Genomic DNA, 26,002 nt, shown 5'->3' with positions numbered 1-26,002 from the left:
TCGGAATGGCTTCAAAATTGGAGGAGAGCTTAAGGAAACACTAACGCAGGAGACCCTAGGAGATCAAATGTTTTGGAGGGCTAGATTGTCGGGAAATTGATGCCCTGGGTACCACAACTTGGCTAGACCTGAAAGAAGGTGAAAAAATGTGATTTTTGGTGACCACCTCTTGGTAGATCAGTGCCTTAGTCTTTGGGAGAATGGAGGCTATGATGAATATGAGGAGGATTTCTTGATTCCTAATCAATGAGGCCTCAAGATCACTTCACTAGCCCTCTAGGTCAAGGAGAAGCAATCTTGCAGCGTTTATACTTCGATGTGCAAAGGAAATGGCTTATCAAGGTCAAATTCTTTGATAGAATTACCCCTAGGAGATTTCGCTCATATTACATGGCCAATACATTGAGAGATGCTACAATAAAGACAAAATTTCACAATTTTAAGCAATAAATGCATGCAACAATTAGCCCTAGAACAACTAAAATCTCAGTCCAATGTATATGACAAAGTAAACAAGAATAACATTAAAAGTGTTGGAAAATGTAACTATGTTCGGTCTTCAATAATGTACTTGAGTCATCATGTAATGTACTTGTCAAAAGAATAAAGAAAATAATTTTTATTATTATTATTGTGACTTATTAAAGCATGGGTTTCATGCTTGGGTCACCAGGTTTTATGTCAAAGTTCCCATTGAGGACTTCTAGGATTTATTCCGAGTCTATAGAATTATTGTACATTTAAAGAGACCCTTCTTGGGCTTTTGAATCATGTAAAAAGATTAAGTATTGAGTCAAATATGAATTATGTAACCTCCACACCATGTCGGCCTAAGGGAAACTCAATTCGTCCTAAGAACCCTATTCGACCCCACAAGAAGCCTATAAAAGAACGACATTGAATTCATTTGGAGCATCACTCTTTCATCAAGTTCGAATTCACTTGTAGTTGGGAAGAAGTGCGAAAATCTCTTATTGTTGGGAAGAAGTGCGAAGTTCTCTTGTAGCTGGGAAAGGTTGTTGTCGGGAAGCCGAAGTTCTCTCTGTTTCATGTCCTAGATTGAGAGATCGAAATCTTCCAAGTTGTACTGTTGCCAGAAGCTGTCAGTTGTCGTAAGCTACTACATAGTCGAAGTCGCTGAGAAAAGGTCAAAATTCTGGAGGCTGACTTGGTCTGGAGGGAAGGTCTGGCCTTGGTCTAGGGTGAAGAGTCTCAAAGCATACTATTGAAAGGAAGAATTATCTTGACTGGGTTTTTCCCCTCGAGGGGGATTTTTCCCTAGCATGTGCTTACATCTTGTGTCTATTGTTTTATGTGTTGTTGCTTTTGGTAATTGCTTGATGAACAAAAGAAAGAAGATATAAAGAATCGTAATAATAAGAAACATCACAAGTAATTATCAAGAACAAGAAAATCTACCTCTCTGATTTTCCAACATGGTATCAGAGATTTAGTGAAAAAGGAAGAAAAAGGCAGATTCATTTAGAGGCACTATCTTAGGGAAGGAGCATCTAGCTTCAGATCCTGGAAGAAGAGGATTGACCTAATCCTCAAGAAGAACAAGATGTTGGATTTGGTAAAAGGAAATGTAAAGAAGCCTACAGAAGAAGCTAAAAATGTCGATAAAGCGAAGTTCAGGGATTTAGAATTGGTGGCTATGACTCTGATGGTAGAAGGGATAAAAGACAATCTTTCCCAATTCATAGCTAACATCAATCATGCTCAGGAGATGTATGAAGCCTTGTCAAAGTTGTTCACTATCAATAACATTGATCAAGTAGCAAGTTTGAAGAATGAGCTGAGGACTACGAAGATGACTAAAGAAGATATTGTGGCAACCTTCTTTGTGAAGATAGCTAGACTCAGGGATGATCTCTTAGCCATCGATGAGATTGTTTCAGACAAAGAACTAGTAATCACTGCCCTATTAGGATTGCCACCCTCTTGGGGTGCATTTGTTGCAGGTCTCAACAGTTGGAAGGTAGCCCCCATCTTTGAAGAATTATGGACCGCTTGTAGTCAAGAAGAATTAAGGATCTCAATGGTTGGAAATCCTGAAGGAGTATCAAATGCTTATGTTGCTCATCATAAAGGAAATAAAGCAAAGGGACCGAGGAAGAAAGTTGACATGTCCAAGATAGAGTGCTATCAATGTCATAAGAAGGGTCACTACAAAAGTGACTGTCTTGAGAATCCAAAGAATAAGAAGAGAGGAAGAGATCAAGCCAACCTTGTTGTAGAAGGAGACTCAAAGAAATTCAAGCCAGGAGAACTTGACATTAGGGACTTACACTATTAAGTCTTTTGCTTATAGCTTTACTTATCTTGTTTTATATGCTTTAAAAATTATAGTTTTTAACATATTTTGGAAAAGACATTTTTGTATTGTTTTAAGTTTGTGGTTGTCCCTCAAGCTTTGGAGGGAGCCCTCAACAACTTCCAAAGATAAGTGTTTCATGCCTTTTTCAGTTTTGGGTTCATATATTCATTTAGTTTTGATTATATTAAATACTAATCACCTTTCTCCCTTTGTTGTCTTGATTAGGGAAAACATCTGCAAGGAGGAGGATCTCTCAAGACAAGGTTAGTCAAGAAACAAAGGTATGCTTTGAATACATTGATTGAAAGGATTATTCATTTGATGATCTATTACTAACTTTGTTGTGACTAGCTGTATTGAATCTTAATGATTCTTCTTTGGGAGATTCATCTCTTGATAAATCTACCCACACCGCTCTTAACTCTTTTGGTAAAACCCTAGACAGGTTCTAGAAAACCCTAACCAAAGGGTATGCTAATGTGAATGTTTGAAATCCTAAGCTGCTTAGGGATATTGTGAAATGCTAGTTGAAGTTTTATTGAGGATGTCTTGCTTGGGACTTTTGATATGATCAGGAAATCCTAACTTGTTAGGGTTCAGTGGTAAGGTCTAAAATCTTGGAACCTTTGAAGATTTGGTAGTATAGGGTTTGCTATGTTTCTACATTGGAACCCTAGCTCATTAGGGTTTGATGGAATGTGTGTTCTACATTGGAACCCTAGCTCATTAGGGTTTGGTGGAATGTGTGAGCAAAACCCTTATATTTTCTTAGAAATGATTTCCTTGGTATGTGTGTGTTTGTCTGATCAAACCCTAGTGTAATCAAGATGGTTTTGTGTCTAACTCTTATTGATATTTGTGAAGTTGGGTTTGACTAACACATGATATGAAACATATTTGCATGATGATGAAATCTAGGCATGTATAGATGTGTCCTCTTGGTTGAATCCCTAGCTTGGTCTAGGTCAGATGTATTAATGTTGTGGACATATGATATGCTTATGTATGGTTATGAATTCCTAGATATGTGTGTTGACCTAGTCATTGATGGTCATGACTTTTAGGATTTAATGGAAGACCTTGTCTAAGATTCTAGGATGATGATATCTGGAAATCTAGGGTGTTGTAGCTAAACCCTAGTGAAGTTAAGTTGTCTAGTACGTGTGATATAACAATCTGAAATCTATTTGAATGATTGTTGAATATGGAAATCTAGGGTTTTGCAGTTAAATCCTAGTAATAACATTGTTCGAATGCATACTAGGCAATTTAAATTGCTTGGAGGGAATTCGTATAGCTGTTGGAGGGGCCCACATGAGGCAAAGGGAAGCCCACGAAGTCATAACGAGGAGGATCCTCTCACTGGGTCATTCATTCACTCTTGCATATCGAAATTTACTTGACTGTTTGCTCGAGCTGCTTAGCCGAGTCAACTAGTTTTCAGCCACAAATCTCTCAAGCAGGAGATTCAACCTTATCTTCAGGGGACTACGAGTGCCACCCTAGGAAGGCAATGCCATAGAATCTTGAGGAGCTCCGGGAATGATTCACAGCACATCCATTCAGCCATCACCAGGAAGTGTGTATTTCTGGCCAGCAAGTAGGGAACACGCAGTAGAGGGAGGAGCTTCATTGGGCCAGCCATTAGTCAGGGAAACCACGGAATTCGAAGGACATCATTGGGTCAACATTCAAGAGGAATTTTGGAGCAAGTGAGTGTAGCAAATAGGCAATTCGAATTCTAGTCTTAAAGGGCAGTGCAGAGGGTCAGTCCCAGTCCAGGCAGCACGTGGGTCTTGAGGGAAAGAGCTACAACCCGAAATCACAGTTGGGAAGGAAGGAGATTCATAGGAGAGTTCAGCCCAGTGATTTGGTGCAGTTTTTGGGAGGTTTTCCAGCTTCATTCCAGTAGGCCGAGTTTTGCAGTTGCAACTGAGGTTGGGCTCCTTGGGGGTCGAATTTCAGAAGTTTGAACCAGGCCAAACCCTTCCTGGGTTTTGGTGGGTTTTGGCTAAGGAGTAGGGAGCTGAAATCTTATAATTTTCTGAGCACGGGAAGCAGTGATTCCAGCCCTTCGATTCCAGCAAACAATGCATTTTCTAGGAAACGCAGATCAATTTTGGTACAGCAGTTAGGCAGCCTTCAAATCAGCACTTGCTCACCTGGGTTTTCTCACGCTTGTCCTTAGAGACAAGCCCAGGTGCACCATTCTATTTTATCATTGTATTTTCCCTTGAAGAATTAATAAAATGGCTCAATAGTTCTCCATTTCCAGTGTTTTCATGGGTGCTTGATGTGTATTTCGTTTTTTTGATTGCTGAACTATTTGCGTGCTTTGTTTATCACTTAATTTCCTGTTTAGGAACATTACACAGTGGCCTGATTAACGATACCTCTGTTGAAGAAAGTGTAACTAGGTTCGGTCTTCATAAATGTAATTTTTTATCTTTGTACTTGTAAAAGAAAAGAAATATTATTATTTTTAAATTGTAAAAATGAGTTTCTTGCTCATTGCATAGGTATAGCACATGTTGAAGTGCTATAGGAAAGCCAAAAAGTCAAAGAAAATGTTGAAGAACCCTTCTTGGGCATGTATCTAACGTATTTGAGTCATAAACAATGTCAAGTAGCCCTCCAAATGACAAGCACAATCCTCTTCGTCATGTTGGCTCAAAATTAGGAGACACAATAGTTCACTATCGTGTCGGCTTATATTCAAGGCTAACCACTATTTATAGGGGACGAGGGTCATCACAAAAAGGCAGAATTCCGAACATCTCTGAAACTTCGAATGAGTACAGATGTATAGGATTTCGGATGGGTACAGTAGGGTGCAGGAACTCGAATTCACTGTAATTTCAGATGGGTACGATCTGAGATCCTTCGCATGAATGTGAGGCTCAGATTTCAGACGAACAACATCACTGTAAATTTCGGATGGGTGCCACTGATATGAAGTTTTTCGGTCTCTTCACAGTGTTAATGGTTACAGTCTCGGCATAGGTATAATGATAAGGATCTCGGTGTAGGAAGAAAACACTTTGTCTCAGCATACTCGACAGTATCATGAAGATCTCGGTGCAGGAAGAAAACACAGTCACAAATCTCAGCATAGCAATGATGAAAAGGATCTTGGTGATCCCACAATATCACACTCTGTCTCAGCATTTAGCCTGGACACAGCCATGATCTCGTTATATATGTGATGAGGAGATCTCACAGTGACACACTCTGTCTCAGCATACTTCTAGATGCAGTCATGATAGATTCAATTATGATCTCGGTACAGTCATGATCCTGATGGAGACAAAGTTAATCCTGATGGAGACAGAGTTACAAGGTGCAGATCTCAGTAAAGGTGTGGCAATGGTGCAACAACAATGATCTTGTTGTTATGATGAATATCTCAGTGAAGGTGCAGTAATGATGACTTTGGTGAAGTAGCAGTGATGATGATCTCAGCAGTGAGGAAGAAGAGGATTGGTGTCTTGGTCTTGGAGTGGCACAATAGGTCAAGGGTCATGGTTCTCGTATTTGTCAATTGGAATCTCTATAAGAAGAATTTTGTGTGAGTTTTCCTCTCAAATAGTGAGAGTTTTTGGCCCTGGTAGAAAGCCAACATCTTGTGTTCTTGTCTCTTTTGTTTTGATAGCTATTTGATGAACTAAGAAGACACACTATAATAATAACAAGTGAAGATTGTGCTAAGAAGAAAAGTTAAAATACCTCACAAATAGTTATCATGATGAGAAGAATCATATTAAACTTGATTTTCCCTAGATTCTTCAACATGGTATCAGAGCTAAGGTGTTGAAGTCAAAGGAAGGGCAACAAAAAGAGACACTCAAGGATCAGCTTCAAGAAGGGCATCAAAGCAAGTTGAAGGGCTTTGTCAAAATTGAAGGATCAGTCTACAACAACAAAGGTTTTTGTCTACATAATCAAGGAGATAGTCTACAACAGCAAGAGCTTTTATCTCCATAGTCATCATCAAAATGCCACCAAGACCCTCATCAAGTTGTCTACAAAGTAAGGTAGCTCAAAGGAACCTAAAATCGAAGATTACATCATCTTGGAGAAGGTGGAAATCCTAGAAGCAGTCCTTATCGACACTACAAAAGAAGGCAAAACATATTAAAGGCAAGAAGGTATTGTCATTATCTTCAAGGCTATAAATCAAGCAAGGATCATCTCCTTTCCCTAGAAGAAGATCGTCCGAGGAAGCAGCGAATCATCCTCATCAAAAGGAGCAACCTTTTCTATTGAGGAAAGGCTCTCCCATTTAAAAGAAGATCATCCAAGAAGAAGCCCTAATACATCTTCTTCATCCATCATCAAAGTGATCAAGTGGAAGAGTTCATCTTCACGTGTCAAGTAAGTATCTTTTCATTCTATAATCAAGTTTGGTTAAATGACTTCGTGTTTGCAAGGAGATCTATAAATCGGTTGGGTCATCAAGATTCCTTGCATAAGAAAGGAGGATAGATATAGTCCCCAGAAGAGAAGTCATATGAAATCAGTCCTAGGTCCTCTCATCCCTATGTAGTAGGAGAGGTGACATAAAAGAGATATGAAATGCTAGAAGATATACTCTCTGAAATGCAGTGAAGAAGGTCATATCACTTAGAGGGAAATCAGGACTCGGAGGGAGTCCTGAAGAGAAGCAAAGATGGCAATGAACGGACTAAGGTATCAGGACAGATTGGACGGAGCTTCCAATTTTTTCCTCTGGAAGGCTAGGATCCTGGCAGTCCTAGATAGACATCGCATCAAGGACTATGCCTTGAAAGTAGTAGCTATCCCAGTTGACCCAGCTGAGAATGAGAAGTATGAGGAGGCTCAGGCGAGGGCAAAGTGCATGATCCTAGATGGGGTCAAAGATCGTCTCATAACACATTGTTGAGAAGAACACAACCATTAGGGGAGTTTTGAGGTCTAAAATGGGCCTCCTAAGGAAATTATAAAACAATAGTGGAAATAATAAAATAATATTTGATTACATCATTAAATTTTAGAGGGAACCCAAAAAAAAAAACTCATATTTTCAACTTATCTCCCTATTGGTTTACTCAAATTTCGAGCGGAAACACTCATTGGATGCATAATTTGATTCCTCAACCAAGGAGTACCCATGTTGCATACTTTCGATGGACCTTGCTACAAAAAAAATGAGAAATACATGAAAAAACATGATGAGGAATTCAAGTTTGCATCCAACAAGTACTCCCGCTCGAAATTTGAGTAAAACATTAGGGAGATAAGTTTAAAATACGAGTTGAAAAAGTAGTTTTATTATTTTATTTTTTTTAATATTTTTAATTTTTTATTCCAAAAATGGTGAATCATCCCCCATGGTTGACATCATCATCTTGAATTCTATTGGTTCTTATAAACTTTATTTGGTTGTACATTTTTCTTAGGAAGCCCATTTTAGACCTCAAAAATCACTTAATGAAAGGAGATGTGGGACACCCTGACCACTTTATAGCAGGGCTCTTCCGTGTAGAGGAAGATGCTATTGGAGAATCAGCTAAGGTCATATCAGATGAAGAAGGGAGAGTAGATAGATCCCTTCCTCAGGTTGCAAGAAATTCGGGACCAGCTTACTTCCGTGGGGTCTACATCGGATCCAGAGTTTATGGTCAGGACTGCTTTGAATGCAGTCTCCGAGGACTCGGAGATGTTTGTCCAAATCATCTTAGGTAGAGCGACTCTCCCTAGTTGGGAGGAGATGTGGGCAGCTCTTCAACAGGAAGAGATCAGGAGGATGAACAAGGCGGGGAGTAATGGTAAGGGAGTTCGAGTCAAGAAAGAGGAGGAGAATGCGGCTCTAGCATCTGCGAGATAGCAAGGGAAGAGGAAGAAAAAGGACATCTCCAAGATCAAGTGCTTCAACTGTGGGGAGCTAGGACATTATGCATCTCAGTGCCCCAAGAAGAAAGGCAAGGGAGAAGCTTCCGATTCAAAGGCAGCTCCAACTAAGGCGGAGAAAGAGGTTGAGACTGATGACGATTGTGCCATGAGTGCTCATGCGCCTCTAGAGAAGAGGTGGGGAAACATCGAGTTGTAGTCAGGAGGACTACATACTAGGGGCAGGATCCTTAAGGTGCCCAAACTCATGGATCACATCTGGCTACGGGAGCCCTTAATGACAGTAACATGATGACAGGTGTCAGGTAGAGAAAAGTGTGGTGGAGCAGCCAGGAAGGGCTAGAGTGCAGAAATCTGAGGCAACACAGTGGAGGTTGCAGCAGTGCGAGAGGCACAGAGGTGTTTGCAGCAGCGTAGTGGCAACAGAGGGAACACAAGATAGCAGCAGAGGGAGCACAGGATAGCAGCAGAGGCAGCTTCAGCATCACGAGGCTTCCAGACTGACCAGGATGTCAGTGTTTGGGAGAAGACAGTTACTTACTTCTCGGTAATTGAGTTGCAGTGCAGCAATTAGCAATGGCAGTGCTAGGGGCAGCATGGGCAACATGTTGAGAGGGAGTTGCAGTACATATGTAGCAGTGGCAGTCACAGTGTCATGGGTAGCAGTACAGGAAGCAGCAGTGCAAGGGATGTGGGGTAGCAGGCCTAGCATCAGCACACGTACCGATGCGGAGGATCAATGTGATGTTTCCATGGTGAAGCATTACTAGAGCACATTCCTCGCTAAGATGGAGTGTTGATTTTTGGTAGCATCGGATGTGCTCTAGCCATGAAAATTGGTGGAGAGGCTAAGGCACATGAGATCTACAAGACCCGTAAATAGTTTGGGGAAATTCCACCCTGATGGAGAGATATTAAAATAATTAATATTTTTAATGGGGTTCCTAAGTCTAAACTTAGGAAAATTAAAATATTAATGTGCATTAATATAATATGGGTGAGAAAGTTCTAAATAACGAGGATCAAGGAAGATCTAATCTTAGTCGTTGATTAGAGACTTAATCTCAGTCGTTGATTCATAAACAGGGAAAGTATAAGAGGAGGCTTGAGGGTCAATTGGAGATACACCAAGTTGATCAGTCAATTCGATTTTCCTGGGCAAGGTTTACTGAGAAATCGAGTTAGTGATCTGTTGCAGCAAGGGGCAGTTCAGCAGGAGGCCAAGAATACATAACAGAGAGGCAGAGAAAGTCTCAATGAGACAACGCAGACGCTGCAGAAGTTGACACAGGCAGCGTAGAGGGCTACAGAGCTGACGTTGCACTGAAGAGGCTGCGCTGAGGTGATTTCGTGGGCCAAACTGGGAGCTAATTAGCTGACGCGGAGCCGTAGGAGGGTGACGCAGTCCCTGGAGGGTGATGCAGTTCCACAAGATAGCTTGGAGCAACTTTCGTCGTCAAGCTAGGGAACAGTCGAAGTCACTATGGGCCAATCAACTGATAGCTAATTAGCCGGAATATTCGTCTCTGGAGAAAGGTACTTCTACAGAGGATAATCTCTTAAGGGTGAGCCATTTCTGGCACCCTAGTTGTATTCAGAAATCTGCATAATAATAAAACCCTCTATCTGCTGCACCGGTTTTCCCGCATTGGGTTTTTCCGGGGACAATTGTCCAAAAATAACGGTGTCCCTTGTGTTGTCTCAGTTTATTTCAGTGGTTGATCTGTATGTTTGTGAAGGCTGCAATTGTGTTTATTTCGATATTTATGCATATAAATAACTTGTTAATGTAAAGAACAAGTAGGAGATAATAAACTAGATATTGCAGTGGGAGTTTGTGATATATTAGATTCAGAAATTTTCACACAGAAGTGGATGGAGAGGCTATCAACTTTTGACCTAGAAATATTGCACAAGGGGAAGGAGAATGTCATAGCCGATGCACTCTCACGTAAGGATGATGACAACACAACATGTGTCGCCATGATAGTTGTTGCAGAATGGCTAGACAAAAAACGAGTCAAATATGCCAAAGATGAGGATTGTGACTTTATGATTAAAAACATCAATCAATATGCCAATTTCGAGTGGAAGAATGACATAATATGGTACAAAGGTAGAATTTACCTAACACCAGCATCCAAATTTAAGATGAAGATTTTAAAAGAATCTCACAATTCACCCACGGTCGGACATGTCGGATTCTACAAGACTTACTACAACATTCGACAGTCATTCTATTGGAAGGGCATGAGCAAGGAAATTCAGAAATATGTGGCAAAATGTGATATTTGTCAAAGGAATAAGAGTGAAAATATTCCAACCCAGGTTTGTTACACCCGCTACATATTTCCAACCAAAAATGGGAAGAGATTTCGATGGACTTCATAGAAGGACTACCTGCGTCTGACGGTAAGGACAAGATATTTGTAGTAGTCGACAGACTCACTAAATATGCCCATTTTATGGCTATCAAAAAAACCGACACAACTAAGAAAATTGCAGATATGTTTTGTAGAAACATATACAAACTACATGGTTTTCCCAAAGTCATAGTAAGTGATAGAGACGAAAGGTTTAAAGGTAATTTTTGGAAGGATTTTTGCCTGTTGACCACTGGAGTGGCACCTAATGATTATATGAAGACTCCAGGCCCAAGGATGATCCAAAGGGCACTTATACCATCAAATATCATCAGTCAACAGAGTTTTTTAACTCTACTATTTTCTCATCATCTTTCTTGTACTCAGATTCCACACCCTGCAGGGAATTGTAATAAGTGATACTAGTAATGATGAGTTTTGAGTATGTAACAAGCCTAGGATGTTGGGACTTGATCAGCAAATGAGTACACCTTGGAGTGTTTTTTTTATCTGGTTAATTATCCTTTCTTTTTCAGAGGCGGATAATTTTCTGGGTTTTTTCACTCACTTTTTACCCCAAAGTCGGGGTGACGGTTTGAAGGTTGAACCCCTAACACATCTTAGTGTCTAGAGTCGATGTATATTACCATACTAGATCACACAAAAAATTTCGTGGAATTTGGTTAGGTCTAGGTAGTCATTTTTTAATTTTTTAGATTTCCCGCAGGTCAAAAATTGCAAATAAAATTGTACTTGTAATGTAATAAGTGATGTCTAGAGAAGTTGTATGGGGTATGAATAATGAAATTTGCACCTTTCACCCTCAACTTTCTACTATGACACACTTTGATGAGTTAAAAATGTATTTTGAACCCTCAAAACCCACTTTTCCTAAGTTTAGTGGGAAATCTGGCAATTAATTAAGCCAAAAATTAAATAAATGGAGAAAAATAAATATCCACACATGCTAAATGTTGTGGAAATGAGGTGGAAAATTATGGAGTTAAAGTGAAGTCCCAAGGTGATGTGGACTCCTAAAATCAAAGAAATGACATGTGCTCAAATAAAATCGAATTTCTGGCATTAAAAGAGAAAGTTGTTTACTTGGAAATTCGAATTTGTAAAGTTAATGCACATTTGGGAGGATTTGGGAGAATATTTGGTTCAGATTTTTGTGCGAAATTGTCCCCACATGGGTTACCACCCATATACACTTTTCATTCTATCATAAAATTAGAATTTGACACATAAGGGAAGAAAAAAACGATGTCCACTTGCCAGACTTCGATTTTGACAATAGGCATTGGAGCTCCATTCAACAAATTCAAATTTCTCTTTAGGATTGTCACCTCATGCCACTTGTTTAATCACTTCTACATTGGGATTTGCTCCCAACTCTCTATATAATAGAGCCATGGGCTCTCACATTGTATCATGTAATACGAGCTATTGTACTTGAGGAGACTCTATGGGATTGTATTCACTACTTGCAATATAATACAACAGTCTTTGGGGTAAAGCATGATGGTGTTCTTCTCCTTGCATGTGTGGTAAATTCTTGACTTGTTGTTATGCTTCTATTTATTTCCTCATGCCATTATTTCTTTCATGCTTCTTTCAAGTTATGTTAGTATGCAACTATCTCATATTAGCATAAGAATTAATTATTTGTTTTAGGAAAAAAAATCTTCTAGTGGATAATAAATGTATCTATAGGAATTCTTTCCACTGCACTCATTTAATTTCATGTCGATTTAATGATTTGTGGTGAAGTTTTGTAGATGAATCATTATTTGGTAAAACTTTTCAAGCGTGGGGAAATTCTCGGAGGAATCAACCCATTCTTGAAAAATATTCAAGGAGAACCTGCATGTTTTGAATTCCAAAGTCTCATCTATATCTTATTTGTGTCTTGCAGGGATTCTTTCAAGTTTCTGAAAGCTTTTATTTATTGCATCAAAATATCAAACTTGGAAAATTTTACTTTTTATGTATTGTACTTCATTTATTAATATCTGGCTATTGCAAAGAGCTAAGTCATGGCTAGTCAAAGAGGAGAGTTTGCTCATATTCTTTGGCCTAGCGTCTTGTAGATTATTTTTGTAGCATACTTTGTTGTCATCTTGGTCTAATATTTAAATTATTTTTGTATCCTTTTGAGCAAGATAGTTTCCATGCTTTGATTTGTAGACTTATTCATCTTGAAAGCATTTATAATATTTTGTGCTAACAATTTAGTGTTTCACTTTTCAGGTTTATTTTGGCTTTCCATTTGAAAGCATTTCTCTTCATTTTAAGCAAAATACAATTTCAATTCTTAAAGAGAAAATACTGGGAAGGCACTGGCTGTTTATGTATTTGATGCTTATCTTATGATGGTTATTGCTCATATCAATTTTTTGCTTAGAAATCCTAAAGAGATAATCTATTTAACTCTAACAATTCTCCTAGAAACTCACATCCTTTTTAAATTAACTTTTCATTAGAGACCACCCCCCTTAGCTAACCTAGGAGATAGCTCAAACGGAGAGAGTTGGGATTAGCGTGACAACCCCTTCTCTTAGTTCTCTGCCACCAACCACACCTTCTGGGGTTGAAGGCTTTTTCTCACTAACTTGTAGATAGGAGTAGGCGGCAGGGTCAACACTGCCAACAAGTGGGGATATTCCTCAAGATGAGTTCGGCCTATCACCTTCATACAGATGGCCAAACTGAAGTTGTAAATAAATGCTTGGAAACATATCTTCCTTGCTTCGTCACGAACAAACAAAATCGATGGACCCAATGGCTACACGTAGAAAAATGGTGGTACAATACCACCTACCACACGTCAACTAAGATGACGCCTTTCCAGGCCTTATATGGTTATGAGACACCCAGGTGGAAGGACTTTGCACTACTCGATTCTAAGGTTCTAGCAATAAAAGACCACTTACAAGAAAGCCAAAGAGTCATTAATTTATTAAAAGAAAATCTAACTATGGCACGTAATAGAATGAAACAACAAGCCGACCAACATTGCACTGAAAGAGAGTTTGAGGAAGGAGATTGGTTCTTTGTTAGGCTCCAACCTTATAAGAAATTGTCATTAAAACAACAAGGGAAAAATAAACTATCACCTAAATATTATGGGCCGTATCAAATAACCAATTAAATAAGTAGCATGGCTTATAAACTTAAGTTGCCAAAAAATTGTCGAATCCAAACACCTTACATGTATCAAGCCTCAAGAAAGTACTAGGGAAAAACCAAATAGCTCAAACAGAAATACCGGAAACTGATGAAGAAGGAAGAATCGTCTTAGAACCAGAAGGCATACTTGCTACCCGAGAAAAAGTATTACGGTCCAAGACAATTAAGGAGTTCCTCATCAAATGGAATAAACTACCGGAGGAAGACTCATCTTGGGAGTCAGAACGTTTCCTTCAACAACACCCTACCTTACCTATGCTTTGAGGACAAAGCATTTTTTAAGGGAGAGGCAATGTTATGAATTAAAAATAAAATTACGAAAATAATAATAAATATATATATATATCTATATATATATATATATGTAATTAATTTACCAATCATTAAATAGATTTAATTAAGGATTGAATATTTAATAATGAATGGACACCAGTCCCAAAGGACATGTCATATGGGGTTTGTGGCTAGTCAACTCCTATTTGAGGAGCACCGCCACAACCATGTAAACCATCAATTCATTTTTCAATAATATATAAATTACTTACATAAGTTAAATTATGTTTTAATTTGCTGAAGTCTAAAGAAACAGTGTACAGAACATACGTTTCAGATAACAAAACTCTAAAAATTTGAGATTTCAATTAGAATAAGTAGACTACCGTGCATTGAAATAGTTTAGTTCGAGCCACAGTCTTTGGTTCACAATATTGTGTTTTAAATTCTATTGCATATTTAAACTCAATTTCTAGAAACAAATTTTTCAATGCCAACGAGAAGTACATATAAAAACTGGTAAACGAGACTAGACTGGATGTGTTAATACTTTTTCATCATTCTGCTCATCATTAAACTGTTCAATCCTATCTGTTTCAAATGCTACACTTTTTCTGCTAGTGGTGGAAACATAATGATTGGCCTAGTTAAATGTAGTATAGAATATCATTATGAAAGAAAAAGAAGTGGCATCAATCATCTGGATTTTACCTTCCTCAAATTATCTTGGTGATGCCCTCCCCAAATTCTCTCAGAGTTGAAAGAATTATATCTTAACATGGGAGGAGAAGCTAGTTGTTCCACTCTCTTTGGCATTGGAGTTGCTGGTGGATTTCTAATTTTTTACAAGAAAGAAAAACGGTGGTTATAATCCAAGTTACATACGTGGAATTCACAAACATTTGCATGCCAAATGCCATCAGACTATTCAATTTGGAGCAAACCTTTCAATCAGAAGACAATCTAAACGTGTAATTGCAATATTTTTCAGTTTGTGGAGTTTGCAGTTAGTATTTTCTTTTCAATTTAGTTAACTAAAAATATGTTATATGACCCCATTTGAAAGTTGAATTACAACATCAATAAATGACTCAAGAAGAAATAATATCTGCAATGTAACCACAGGAAATTGAACTGAAATTTTATGTAGATTAATGTCTATAATCTAAAAATGTTTAGATTGAGAAAGGCCCTAAGAATTCTAAGGATATAAACAGTTTACTTTATGCCTTGGAAAAATCTGTAAACATGGTAAATGTGTAAAATCAAAACTAGGATGTCCAAATTATAGTTCATATTTGTATTTGAGCATTTTGAAATTTGCACAGACCAATTGGTATTAGAGATTAAAGATTAGGGCCCTTTTAGTTGTTCATTTTTTACCATTTTTGAAATTTTCCTCCAAAATTATCCTTGAGCTCTCAACTCCAAGTTGTTTAAGAAATTTCTACGTGCATCGAGATCCTCCTTTTAGACACTCAACATGTAGGTAAACCATTACTGCTTATACTTTTCTCTCAAAAATTTCCACATCTATATTGTTTTGCAAACTTCTACAATTTGTCTACAAACCTAGTTTTTGTTTGTCCCTAACTCATTGCATTGCATATCTTCACTTGCTTCACAAGTTCAAGCATTGATGAGACTTAGTCCATCAACAGAGTTAGTCTGAATATGTAAATATTTGTATTATTCATTTCATACTTTTCCTAACTCCTTTTCCTAACTCATTGTAAATAATTCATAAGTGACCTGGTCAAACTTGATCACTAAAGAAAAAAATGTAGATTTTAGGGTAGTCTTGGGATACATGGTCAAACTTGATTGCTCTCAAAGGATATGTAAATTGTTGTCTATTACTTCCCTCTGGGTTCTTTTTATTATGTTATTCATTATGGGCTCGATGAGGACCCCTTTATCAATTTGTATGTTGGCATCACCCAATGCCCAGTAGTTGGGGAGGTTATCCTTCTAGGTGACTTCAACTCCCACACCAGAGCCCTCTAGATTCCTCTCCACAATCAACCAAATTATGTCTTCTACATCCAGGAGATAGATCAAAAGTCAATGGGGCTTCAATGGATCTCTAATTATGCGTTGGGGCCCCTCAAAATCTATGGTTGACACCTTTTGCACTTAGCGGAAACTAAGGAGCTATTGACTCTTAACAAGCTCCCACATTTTCCAGATTCTTACCTTTTCATGTGTTGGCCTCACGGAGGAGGAGCGTCAGTCATTAATTATATCATCTATCTAGAATCTCCTCTTTATTCATCAAGGTGAAGCATCTCATCATAAGGTTGCCATGTGTAATGTACCAAGCTGATTTTATGTAACTAGAATAAAAACACTCGCTGAGGAATTTCTTCGAACAGTTGGGGGGCAAAAACTAGCAACCAAACTTTTCTTTGAAGAGTTTAGACACAGTTTGCAGACATACGTTCTGTCAAACACTTTGTTAACCAAACAGAGAACACCTTCAGCAAGAAAAGTAAAGAGGCAGATTACCAATTTTATTGATCAGATCTGAGAGTTTACAAGGCATTTCAATAAGAACCTGATAATTTAACTTCCAGCAGAGTAACAGAAAGATGTGCTCCAGTACTATACTTGGACCAAAGAGTACTCAGCCTGGCAATGGATAATCTTGGCAATTTTAATCTGGCTCAATTACAATTTCTGGAATGATCAGCCTTCAAGGAAAAACACAGATTCATCCCACAGGTGATATCCTTGGCCTCAATGGATGTAATGTCCCCATCATTTGAACAACAAGCATATTTTGCACATTTTTGCCAATTTCGGAGATATTAAATAAAAATGAGAAAATATTATTTTTGTGGGAGAAAAGTGGAAACTATTATTTTAATGGGGAATGGAAGCAAAATAATATTTTATTAGAGAAGGGAGGTAACTTATTATTTTAATGGAGAACGGAGGAAAAGTAATATTTTATTGGAGAATGAAAGGAAAGTATTATTTTATTTGAATGGCAGCAAATTATTAATTTATTCAAATGGCGGCAAAAAGTGCAAAATGGCCCCCACCAATAAAATAATAAGGAAAAAGGGAGGATGTAGAAGCTAAAGGGAGGCTCCACGGAAAATTATAAAAGGAGGAAGAGTTCAATGGCAGTTCATTCTATTCTACCTATTTCATCTATAAACTGAAAGGAGTTCAATTGAGTTCAAGAGTTTCAAGCGAAACTCAAAGCTATCTTCAGTGGACTTCGAGTGTCACCATAGTTAGCCTTAGGGAAGATTACTCCAAATATTCCATTAGTGCTCAATTGGTTTGGTTGTTTGATGCAATATTGAAGATCTATCGATATTTGTTATCAGAGGTTATTGGCCTTATGATTGGATTTGCAGGCCTACTCGTTCTTCCACAATTGGTCGGATATTACTATCTTCCTAGGAGGGTGCAGCTTAAGCATTAGAGGCCAAGTTTAATATTGTTGAAGGAGGGCCGAGGTCCAGCATTGTGAAGACCGAATTCTGGCATCAAACCCTCAGGCCAAGTTTATCTTCGGAAAAGGGATGAGACACCAAGAAATGAGGGCCGAATTATTAGTCCAAGAAGCCAGGACCAAAATCTGAGTTTGGGATTCGATTTGCATAGCCAAAGTAGACATGTAAATTGTCTTAATGGCCTGCACTCATTGGGTGGATAGCTGAAGGTATTAGTGGCTTGATTCTCACTGTGGAGAGGTGGCTCAAGCCTACATTCAAAGGCCAACTTCACACTTTACTGCTGAATGAAGTTCATTCATTTCTGGGCTGCGTGTTAGCTACTGGATTGAGTATACACCTTGCTGGAACCCATCCTTGCTCATAAAAGGGGCGTGTGTTATTTGGTGGATGTGACAGAGATTAATATTGGCTGCGTTGGGAGTTTTGGATGCAGAATGGGTCACGAGTTGCTTATTATATGACTGATACAAAATAATAGCAAGTGTTGTTCCTTTATCTTACTCACTGGAAGTGCCTAGAATGTAACATTTGGAGCCTGTTGACCACTACGTGTCAACGACCCATAGCAATACACCCCCTTTTTCACAAAAGGGATAGCACCTAATCGATGTGTTCATGCTGTCCAGCTATCATCATCAGCCTGATTATCATGTTATAATGTAAACCCATTTTGCATATATGTGATGTAAATAATCTCAGCAGATCTATGTCATGTATGTAATTGCCTAGGTAAACCTATTTTTTTAGTAACGATCTACATTCCGGGAGGTTTTTTGTCTCACCAATCCATTCTTGGATGGTCGGCAAAGTTTTCCTTCAGCCTTACCCCAAAGCCGGAATGAATTTTGTCACCAAGTTCTTAGGCGAGTCCTAGTGTTATAGATCGAGTCTTGTGTAAAAGTGATTTGGAAATAATCCTAACTATTTGGTTAGGTTATTTTATTACAAGTTGCTTAGTCTGCTGGATTATACTTGTGTCGCAGAAATGGGTAGTCTGTGAGGGTCTTTTTCAAATGGCCTTTCCCCCTTGAGATGTAAAAAATGTAAAAAAATCATGATGTAAAGTGTCTTGAGGGTTAGAAAAATAATTTATCTCCTCATAGGTCCTATGTAAATTTAAATTCTCCAGAGGTAAAATTCGTGGGTCCTTTAAAAAATTAAATCTTAACAGGTCCAGGGACTAACGTTAATTGATTATTTTGCTAAATTTTATGCTTTGGGTCCCTAGGGTTAAGTCAAAGTCAAAATTTTGAGGAAATTAATGCAAATTTTTAATTTTTGAATTTATTAAAATGCATTTAATTGAAAAATTCGAAATTTCCTCAATATTTAAAATTTCGACGGTTGAGATTCAAAGAATTTTTGATCCTCATCAATGGTCGAGATCACTTTGACAAGGATCACTCAAACTAGCCGTTGGAGGATTTACATTTAAATAGGAGGTCATTTGTCAGTGAGTGTCATCCAATCTTTTGATCGTGTACTAAGAGAAAAGCTCTCTCTTGTAATCTTTTTATGAGCAATAAAGAAAGACTTTGGGGTTAAATTTCGCCGGTGTTACTCTTCATGGAAATGATGTAAGATGTATTATTTGCATGCGTAATTTCTTTTTTACCATTAATAATAGCTTCTAAAGAGAGATTTGAGTACAGGTATCTTGCTCAGTCGCTAGGGTTTGAATGATAATTTAAGTTTTGAATATAATAGCAAGTATCTCTATTAAATATGAATTTTATTATCGCTTTCTCACTCTATGTTGATGGCTGAATTGCGTTTTGCAGGAAAATCCTTGATTATTAGATCATCGGGCATTCGGAAAGTTCTCGGCTAAACCAGCCAATTCTCGATCCGTGTTTTCTGAAGAGCCCAGTTTGAATTTGATCTCGGGCTTCTCATAATAATTTTTTATGGGTGATGCATGAAGGGTGTTGAGCTTAGTACCTCCTCTAAAATTTAAAAAAGATAATTTTTTCTATGCTAAATCGTTAGATCTGGCTTTCGAGAGCCTCAGATCATCAGACGTGGGAGCAAAGTCGGACTCATACTCCCTAGCTCTGATAGATCTTCCATTCATGTACATAGATCTGTAATTAATTTTAGTATTCTGACTTTGGTTTTCAAGGTTTTAGTGTTTTATGGGGCATTGTGTAGATTGTTTGGGTGTTTTTTTTTTGTTGTATTGCAGCTACAAATCTGAAATTGAAAGTTGCGCAGAGTCCAGATCTAGGCCCTGGAGGGTAAGATCTGGAACTCTGAGGGTCCGTCAGCATCATTTTTTGCAGGGATTATGTCCAGTTTTTGCAGTCCAAAGGTTTAAATAAATTTTCAGATCTGGGAAATTTAACGAGGGTTTCATTAAGCAATCTGAAGTAGAAGGATTTAAAAATTTATTAAGATTTCTGGAAAGTTTTGAGGGGTTTCTAGACCACTTGTCTACTACTGCCTCGGGTTTTCATTTTTTTGTCGCAGGAAAATTTCGCTTTTTTTTTAAAACCCTTGTTGTTCTCGCTACCCATCATCTCTTTTTCTTGGCCCGTGGCTATCCCCTCCTCTCATTGCTTCCAGAACAACCCTCTCCATGCAGCTTCATTCCCCATCGTGTCATTCCCCATCGTGGCTCCCTAGCGCTGCTTGCCTTCCTCACGTTTATTTCTAGCCATCTAACATCCCGCTGTCCAGATCCACATATAGTCATTAACGCTGCCTAGAAATCTCATCCAAATGCTGGCCATCCTCTTCGACCTCCCATTGTCACCCCTGACTGCAAGCCTTCAGCTACTTTGTCCAAGACATCAAACCTGCCCAAACCCACCTCGCTGCCTATCCGCAGACAGCTCTCTCGGCCTCTTATCTGTGTCTATCCCTAACCCTCTCCACGCCATTCATCCTACGTTGCCGCTGCTCCCATCTCCTTCCCACAGCTCCATCCACCTGCAAAACTTTCGAGCCTGCTCCATCTCGCTACCTTTGTGTGCCTCTTCTACTCCATCCCTTCTTTCCGTTGCCCATCGCTCAAACGTTGAGCTCCCTCGGCCCTCATACCTATCTGCAATCCTCTTCTACTACCCGCTCATTGTCCCGTCCATCAGCTACCTGCGCGTAAAACCCTTGTCGTCGTCGAGTTATGCAGACCTGCACACAACAAAGCAGCATTTCAATGTTTTTTTTTTTAATATTGTATAGTCATATGATCAAAATTAGTTTCCTTTCGATGTTAGTGTTTGTCAGTTTAGTCAGCTCATTCGATTTTGTTTTATTTTGTGTATATATTTAGGTTAGCCACATTCCCTTTTTTTATGTATTTCACTCATATATTCGTTAGCTCTCATTTTTATTTAGTTAGGGTTAGCATATGATTTTTTCTCTTTTAGTTTCATTCAATTTACTTTCTTTTTTATTTCATTTAAAAATAAAAATCTAAAAAAAAAAACTTTGAAAAGTCATAAAAACATTTAAAAATCTTAAAAAAAAATTATATAAAAAAATCTAAAAAACTCTAAAATCTTAAACATTTAAAAAATAATAATAATAATAATCTTTAAAACTTAAAAAATCATAAAAAAATATAAAAGTCTTAAAAAACATTAAAAAAGTTTAAAAAATACAAAAAACATTTAAAAAATATAAAATTAGAAAAATTTTAAACATTAAAAATTTCTAAAAGATTAAGAAAATCTCAAAATATTTTGTGACTGAGAATAAAATAAACTAAGGGGATTTGCGCTTTTACATTTAATATTTTAATGTGGCCTATGGCCCATTAAAATCTTAAAATTTTTAACCCTTTGATTCATTTTTCCATCACATTAAAAGATTTTGATTTCTTCATTCAACTAATTGCCTAAGGAATAATTAAAATTCTAATTTAAAGTTCCTTGGTGTTATTTGGTGATTAAATGCAATTTTCATGATTTTTCTATGGTCAAGGCACGATAAATCATATTGACTGTTCTAGATCTTGGTCATTAACGATAATCATTTTAAATCTAGAATATCTTGTGTGATGCGGTGTTCGGCATTTATATGGATTATTTATGATTGTCACTTTTCGTCACATATTGAAAATCATTCTGGATAACTTGTTTTATTGATGGTTAATTCAAATATCGAAGGCACTAGTCTATAATTTTTTCTATCTTATGGTCGTGTCTTCTTTACGCTGGCGTTTAATCTATTAATCTGATTTAATTGCTTAGATTCATCAAGTTGTCCATCATTAAAATCTCCTAGAGCCCGTGATTCACAGGCTTTCTCATCCATTTACCTTAGGGACTACCCCCTTTGACTTGCCTAGGAGAGAGTCTAAACGGAGCAAGGATTAAGAGTGACAGCCCTTACTCTGAGCGTTGTCACGGTGCCTAGACACTTTGTGCGACAACAGAGCCCATTATTATATATATGATGCCTCTACTGAAGAGTGTCTCTCTCGATGATGTATGTGTTCATATTTGAAGATATATTGGGTTGCTATCAAATATCAGGTTCCATTTCTCCAAACTGTTCTCTGTGTATGAAATTTCTAAATGAGAAAGGATCACTTTATGAGCATTATTTCCAAATATCAGTGGTATGTAATTTTTTGGTTTTGACAAAAGAGGTATAGAATTGTCTTGAAATCTGTGGGCCTATGTTGAAACACTAAATATATCATTAGACCCTTGGACACTTACTTTAGATGCTTGTTGTTCACTGTATCCATTTATTGAAGTTAAAAATTACGAGAAACACCTACAGTAGTATACAATCAAACTGTTTGAAAGAAAAGGCACCAGTGACAATGTTAAACAAAGACTGAGGGAATTGTTCAAATTTAAAGAGTTAACTAGAATGGAATATTACAGTGGTATCAGAGCATGACTCTGGCTAGCTGTAGGTGATATTGAGGAAAAGATTCAATGACCGGCATTGAAGACCAAAGGTAAAATGCTCCCAAAAAAAATTGAAGAGTATAACCAAGACTATGCAAGCATGCTAGAGCAGTTAGAAGCATGGGTAACCTCAAAAATGGAAAAATGCAGATCCAAAGGGGAGAAGGCAACTAAAAGTCAAGAAGCCATGGAAAATGTGAAAATTCCTACACTGGAATCCTATTACAGCAACTAATATTATTTCTCCTAATTATCAATTAATTAACAATTTATCTCCTATGGTAAATATCGAAATAAATACACTGCAACCTTCACAAATAAATTCTGTGGAAAAAATAAATGCTGGAAGCTGAGAAACGCTAGCACACACATAAAATATGAGAAAATTATTTCTGGACAAATGTCCCCAGAAAAACCCAACTTGGGAAAACCGGTAAAGCAGCTGAGGGTTTTATTATTATGCAGCAGTGAGAAATTTTGAGTACAATTGGATGCTGAAATCTGGCAATCCTGTTGTTGGAAATACTGAGAGGGGGGGTGAATCAGTATTCCTTAGCAATTAGCACTTTTAAATCTTTTCAGAGCCTTAGTTAATCTTCAATTACTATTAATGTTTATGCAGTAATAACAGTAAATAAAAGAACACAGTAGACACAAGAATTTTAGGTGGAAAACCCCTTCAGGTCAAAAACCACTGCACGTTTTTCTAATAAATTCTTTAATCTTCACCCCCAACTGAAATGAAAGCAACAACTTCCGAGAATTCTAGAAAAGCATTATTCTCCAGCTCCCACTGGAAGGACACCCCAATGCCCTTGTTTCTTCAGTAGTCAACTGAATGAATGCCCCAACATCCTAGACCAACCTACCACCCTAAAGTGTTCACAGGTTCCAACCTGTAGGCGACTTCATGCACCAGCCTAGCACCTCCCTGCCACCCTATAATGACTGAAATGAGACAAAAGTGTGGATTCCCGTACCAGGGACAACGATCCACGATACAATATGATTTACAATGATTTTGACCAAACACCCAATCACACTATGACCTGCAACCCAACCATGACATCATCCCAACAAAGACTCCTTTACCAATCACTCTTTTACAATAATGACTCTTCCAATGATGACACTTTTACAAATGACTCTTTTACAACTTTACAATGATGACTCTTGGCCTTGACACTTCTTCACAATATACGGATGACTGTCATGTCTTCAAAGGATGTCCCGCTGCAATGCTTCCTTTGATTTGATACTTCTGCGCGTGAATTTTTGCTTGAGGTTGTACTTGAATCTTCTTCTACCTGCATGCAAAATTTGCCTAGCGAAACCAATCCCAAAACAAAACAAAATACCCTTCAACTTACCTCTGTCTGCAAAACACATGTAAGTGCATAATAATGAATAAATACAAATTAAAAATTACTATGCGTACCTGAAGTGTGCTTGTCACTTTTGTTGTTGACTTGTTGCAGCAATAGACAAAGACTCTCACTCTTGATATAGACCTGGACTCTATGCAAGACTATATCCAAAACTGACCTAAAGATATATACAATTGAAACTGATGACAATCCCTAGACTTGTGATGAACCAAGTTCTAAGTACAACAATAGAGACCATTGTATCAACTATGACAAGACAAGTAACATGAACTTACAACATCATATAGATTTAGCAGACTTGGTGTAGCATCAAATGTGTAGTATCAAGAATAGGACATACGAAATGTGGTATCAAAACTAACTGTGACATATAGAGACATAGAGATATAACCAAGACCCTGTATATACTTAAGTTGTCCTGCAAAAACATGTCACAGATGATACTCAAAATTCAAATGTAAACACTTAATCAAACATACCTTGTTGTAGGAGACTTACCTTGACTATTGATGTGTGGTCCTTACTGCAGTGATCCTTGAATGCATGTTTTTTCTTGCCTTCTAGGAGCTCGATATTGAATTTGTTGTATCTCTATAATTTCAAATCTCCATGGTCTAAAATTTCGTCCTGTGGTAGCCCTCTGAGTCCTCTATGCAGTCCCACAGGTCTGATCAAGATTGGATTCTTAAAGAAAGAGTTATGCCCAATCTCCCACAATGACCTAATTATAGCCTGGTTCAGTAGAGAAAACTTGTACGAAGTGCCACGTGTCACTGTTGCGACCTTCAGCCCTGAAAATGCTACTCAACAAACTACAGTCTGTCATCTTTCTATGACTATTTACGAAATTTGAATCCAATGCTCAGAGAAAGTTATGGCGATTTTCCCAACGTTACCTGTTTGACATGGAATTCGGGAGCTTGCAAAAACCCTACCTTCCTTAGATCATATCTCTGAAAATATAGCGAACCAAGATTTGAAATTCAGTCACAAGTTTCATCAAGATTTCGGCTCAAATGGGTTTTAATTTCAGCTTCTGAAGCTTCACAAAAAAAAGTTATAGCAAAAATGCCACGATGACCTATTTGAAGCCACATAATCCCCACAAGAAGAGGATATGAGGGTCATTATTTATATGAATGTCTTGAGTTGAGAGGGTCCTCAACAAGTGAACATTGGAGGGATTTTAGGAGCAAAAAAATATTATTAATTATTGACTATTCAATGACCACAACCAATTATGAGTGCCATGCCACAACCCCATAGGGTTTTAGCCCACTAACTAGGGTTACTAACTTCAAATGCAAATAACTCTCAAACCGTGAAGAACTGGGAGGCGTACCATATATCAATGGAAACATCTTGATGAGTAGAATCCATCAAGAAGATATTTGACGCAAAATAATATGAGTTGTCAAGTCAAAATTCCCTTGCAAGATCGGGGTAGCCCCTAGTGCTGCTTGGGTTGACATCAATGACAACCATTGATCAGCACCTACAGAGAAAAATAGTAGCAAAAAATCCAAGAATTTCTTCACCCCACAGGGAAAACCCGACACAAATTGCCTACAGAAAACTCGGCCCTCTAACCCTTTGCATCAACCCTCGCGCTGCTCTACACAGTCTGCTTGACATCAAGCTTCTGATTGGTCTCTAATGAAGTCGTTCTGCCTTTTGCTAGCTGGAAAAATACTTCTCCAGCACTCTGGAACTCCTTCCCGACCTCTGGAACTGAAGATGTCTTTCCCTCTTAGCAAATCGAACTTGCCTCTAGAAGCTACTGCACAGCCCCTGCATTAGCTTCTTTGTGGCTCTTCTGCCTCTCTGCAAATGCACTCACTATACCTGGAATACTTCCTCCAGCCTCATTGTCTCTGCCCCTCACATACCACTTTGATCTCTTGCTCTCTCTGACAACTGACTGTTGCTACTCTGGAAATCGATCTACCAAGAAATCGAATTGCTCAAGTGTCTTCTCCATCACCACATCGACCTCCTCTTATAATCCTCTGTTGGAGCACCAACGACCTCCTCTTATAATCCTTTGTTGGAGCACCAACGACCAAGATTAAAACATAATCGATGGCTGGGATCATCTCCGAATCGATCCATGTGAGTTTCTAGATGATTCTCGCCTTCATTTAATTAATACTGATTAATTAACCATATTCCCTAAGTTTAGATTTTGGAAATATTTAAAAACTAGTTAATAATCTAATTAAGTCATTTTTAGGTGGAATTTCCATAAACAATT

General features: G+C 38.0%; 1 protein-coding gene across 1 annotated transcript in view; it reads right to left on the bottom strand.

Annotated features, from left to right (window-relative positions):
* Positions 1–26,002, bottom strand: part of LOC149158122 (uncharacterized) — a 430,324-nt gene that overhangs the window by 181,347 nt on the left and 222,975 nt on the right. The window contains exon 8 of the mRNA XM_089436138.1: positions 14,731–14,854. Within this exon, the coding sequence (XP_089292264.1) occupies positions 14,731–14,854 (124 nt within the window). The remainder of the gene's footprint in view (positions 1–14,730; positions 14,855–26,002) is intronic.

This window comes from Pinus tabuliformis, chromosome 5_2 (assembly GCF_031772625.1).
Source record: "Pinus tabuliformis cultivar Carrire ecotype Pingquan chromosome 5_2, CPIR1, whole genome shotgun sequence".
Taxonomy (NCBI): domain Eukaryota; kingdom Viridiplantae; phylum Streptophyta; class Pinopsida; order Pinales; family Pinaceae; genus Pinus; species Pinus tabuliformis.
Note: the sequence above shows the minus strand (reverse complement) of the source record. Positions and strands in the feature narration are given on the sequence as shown.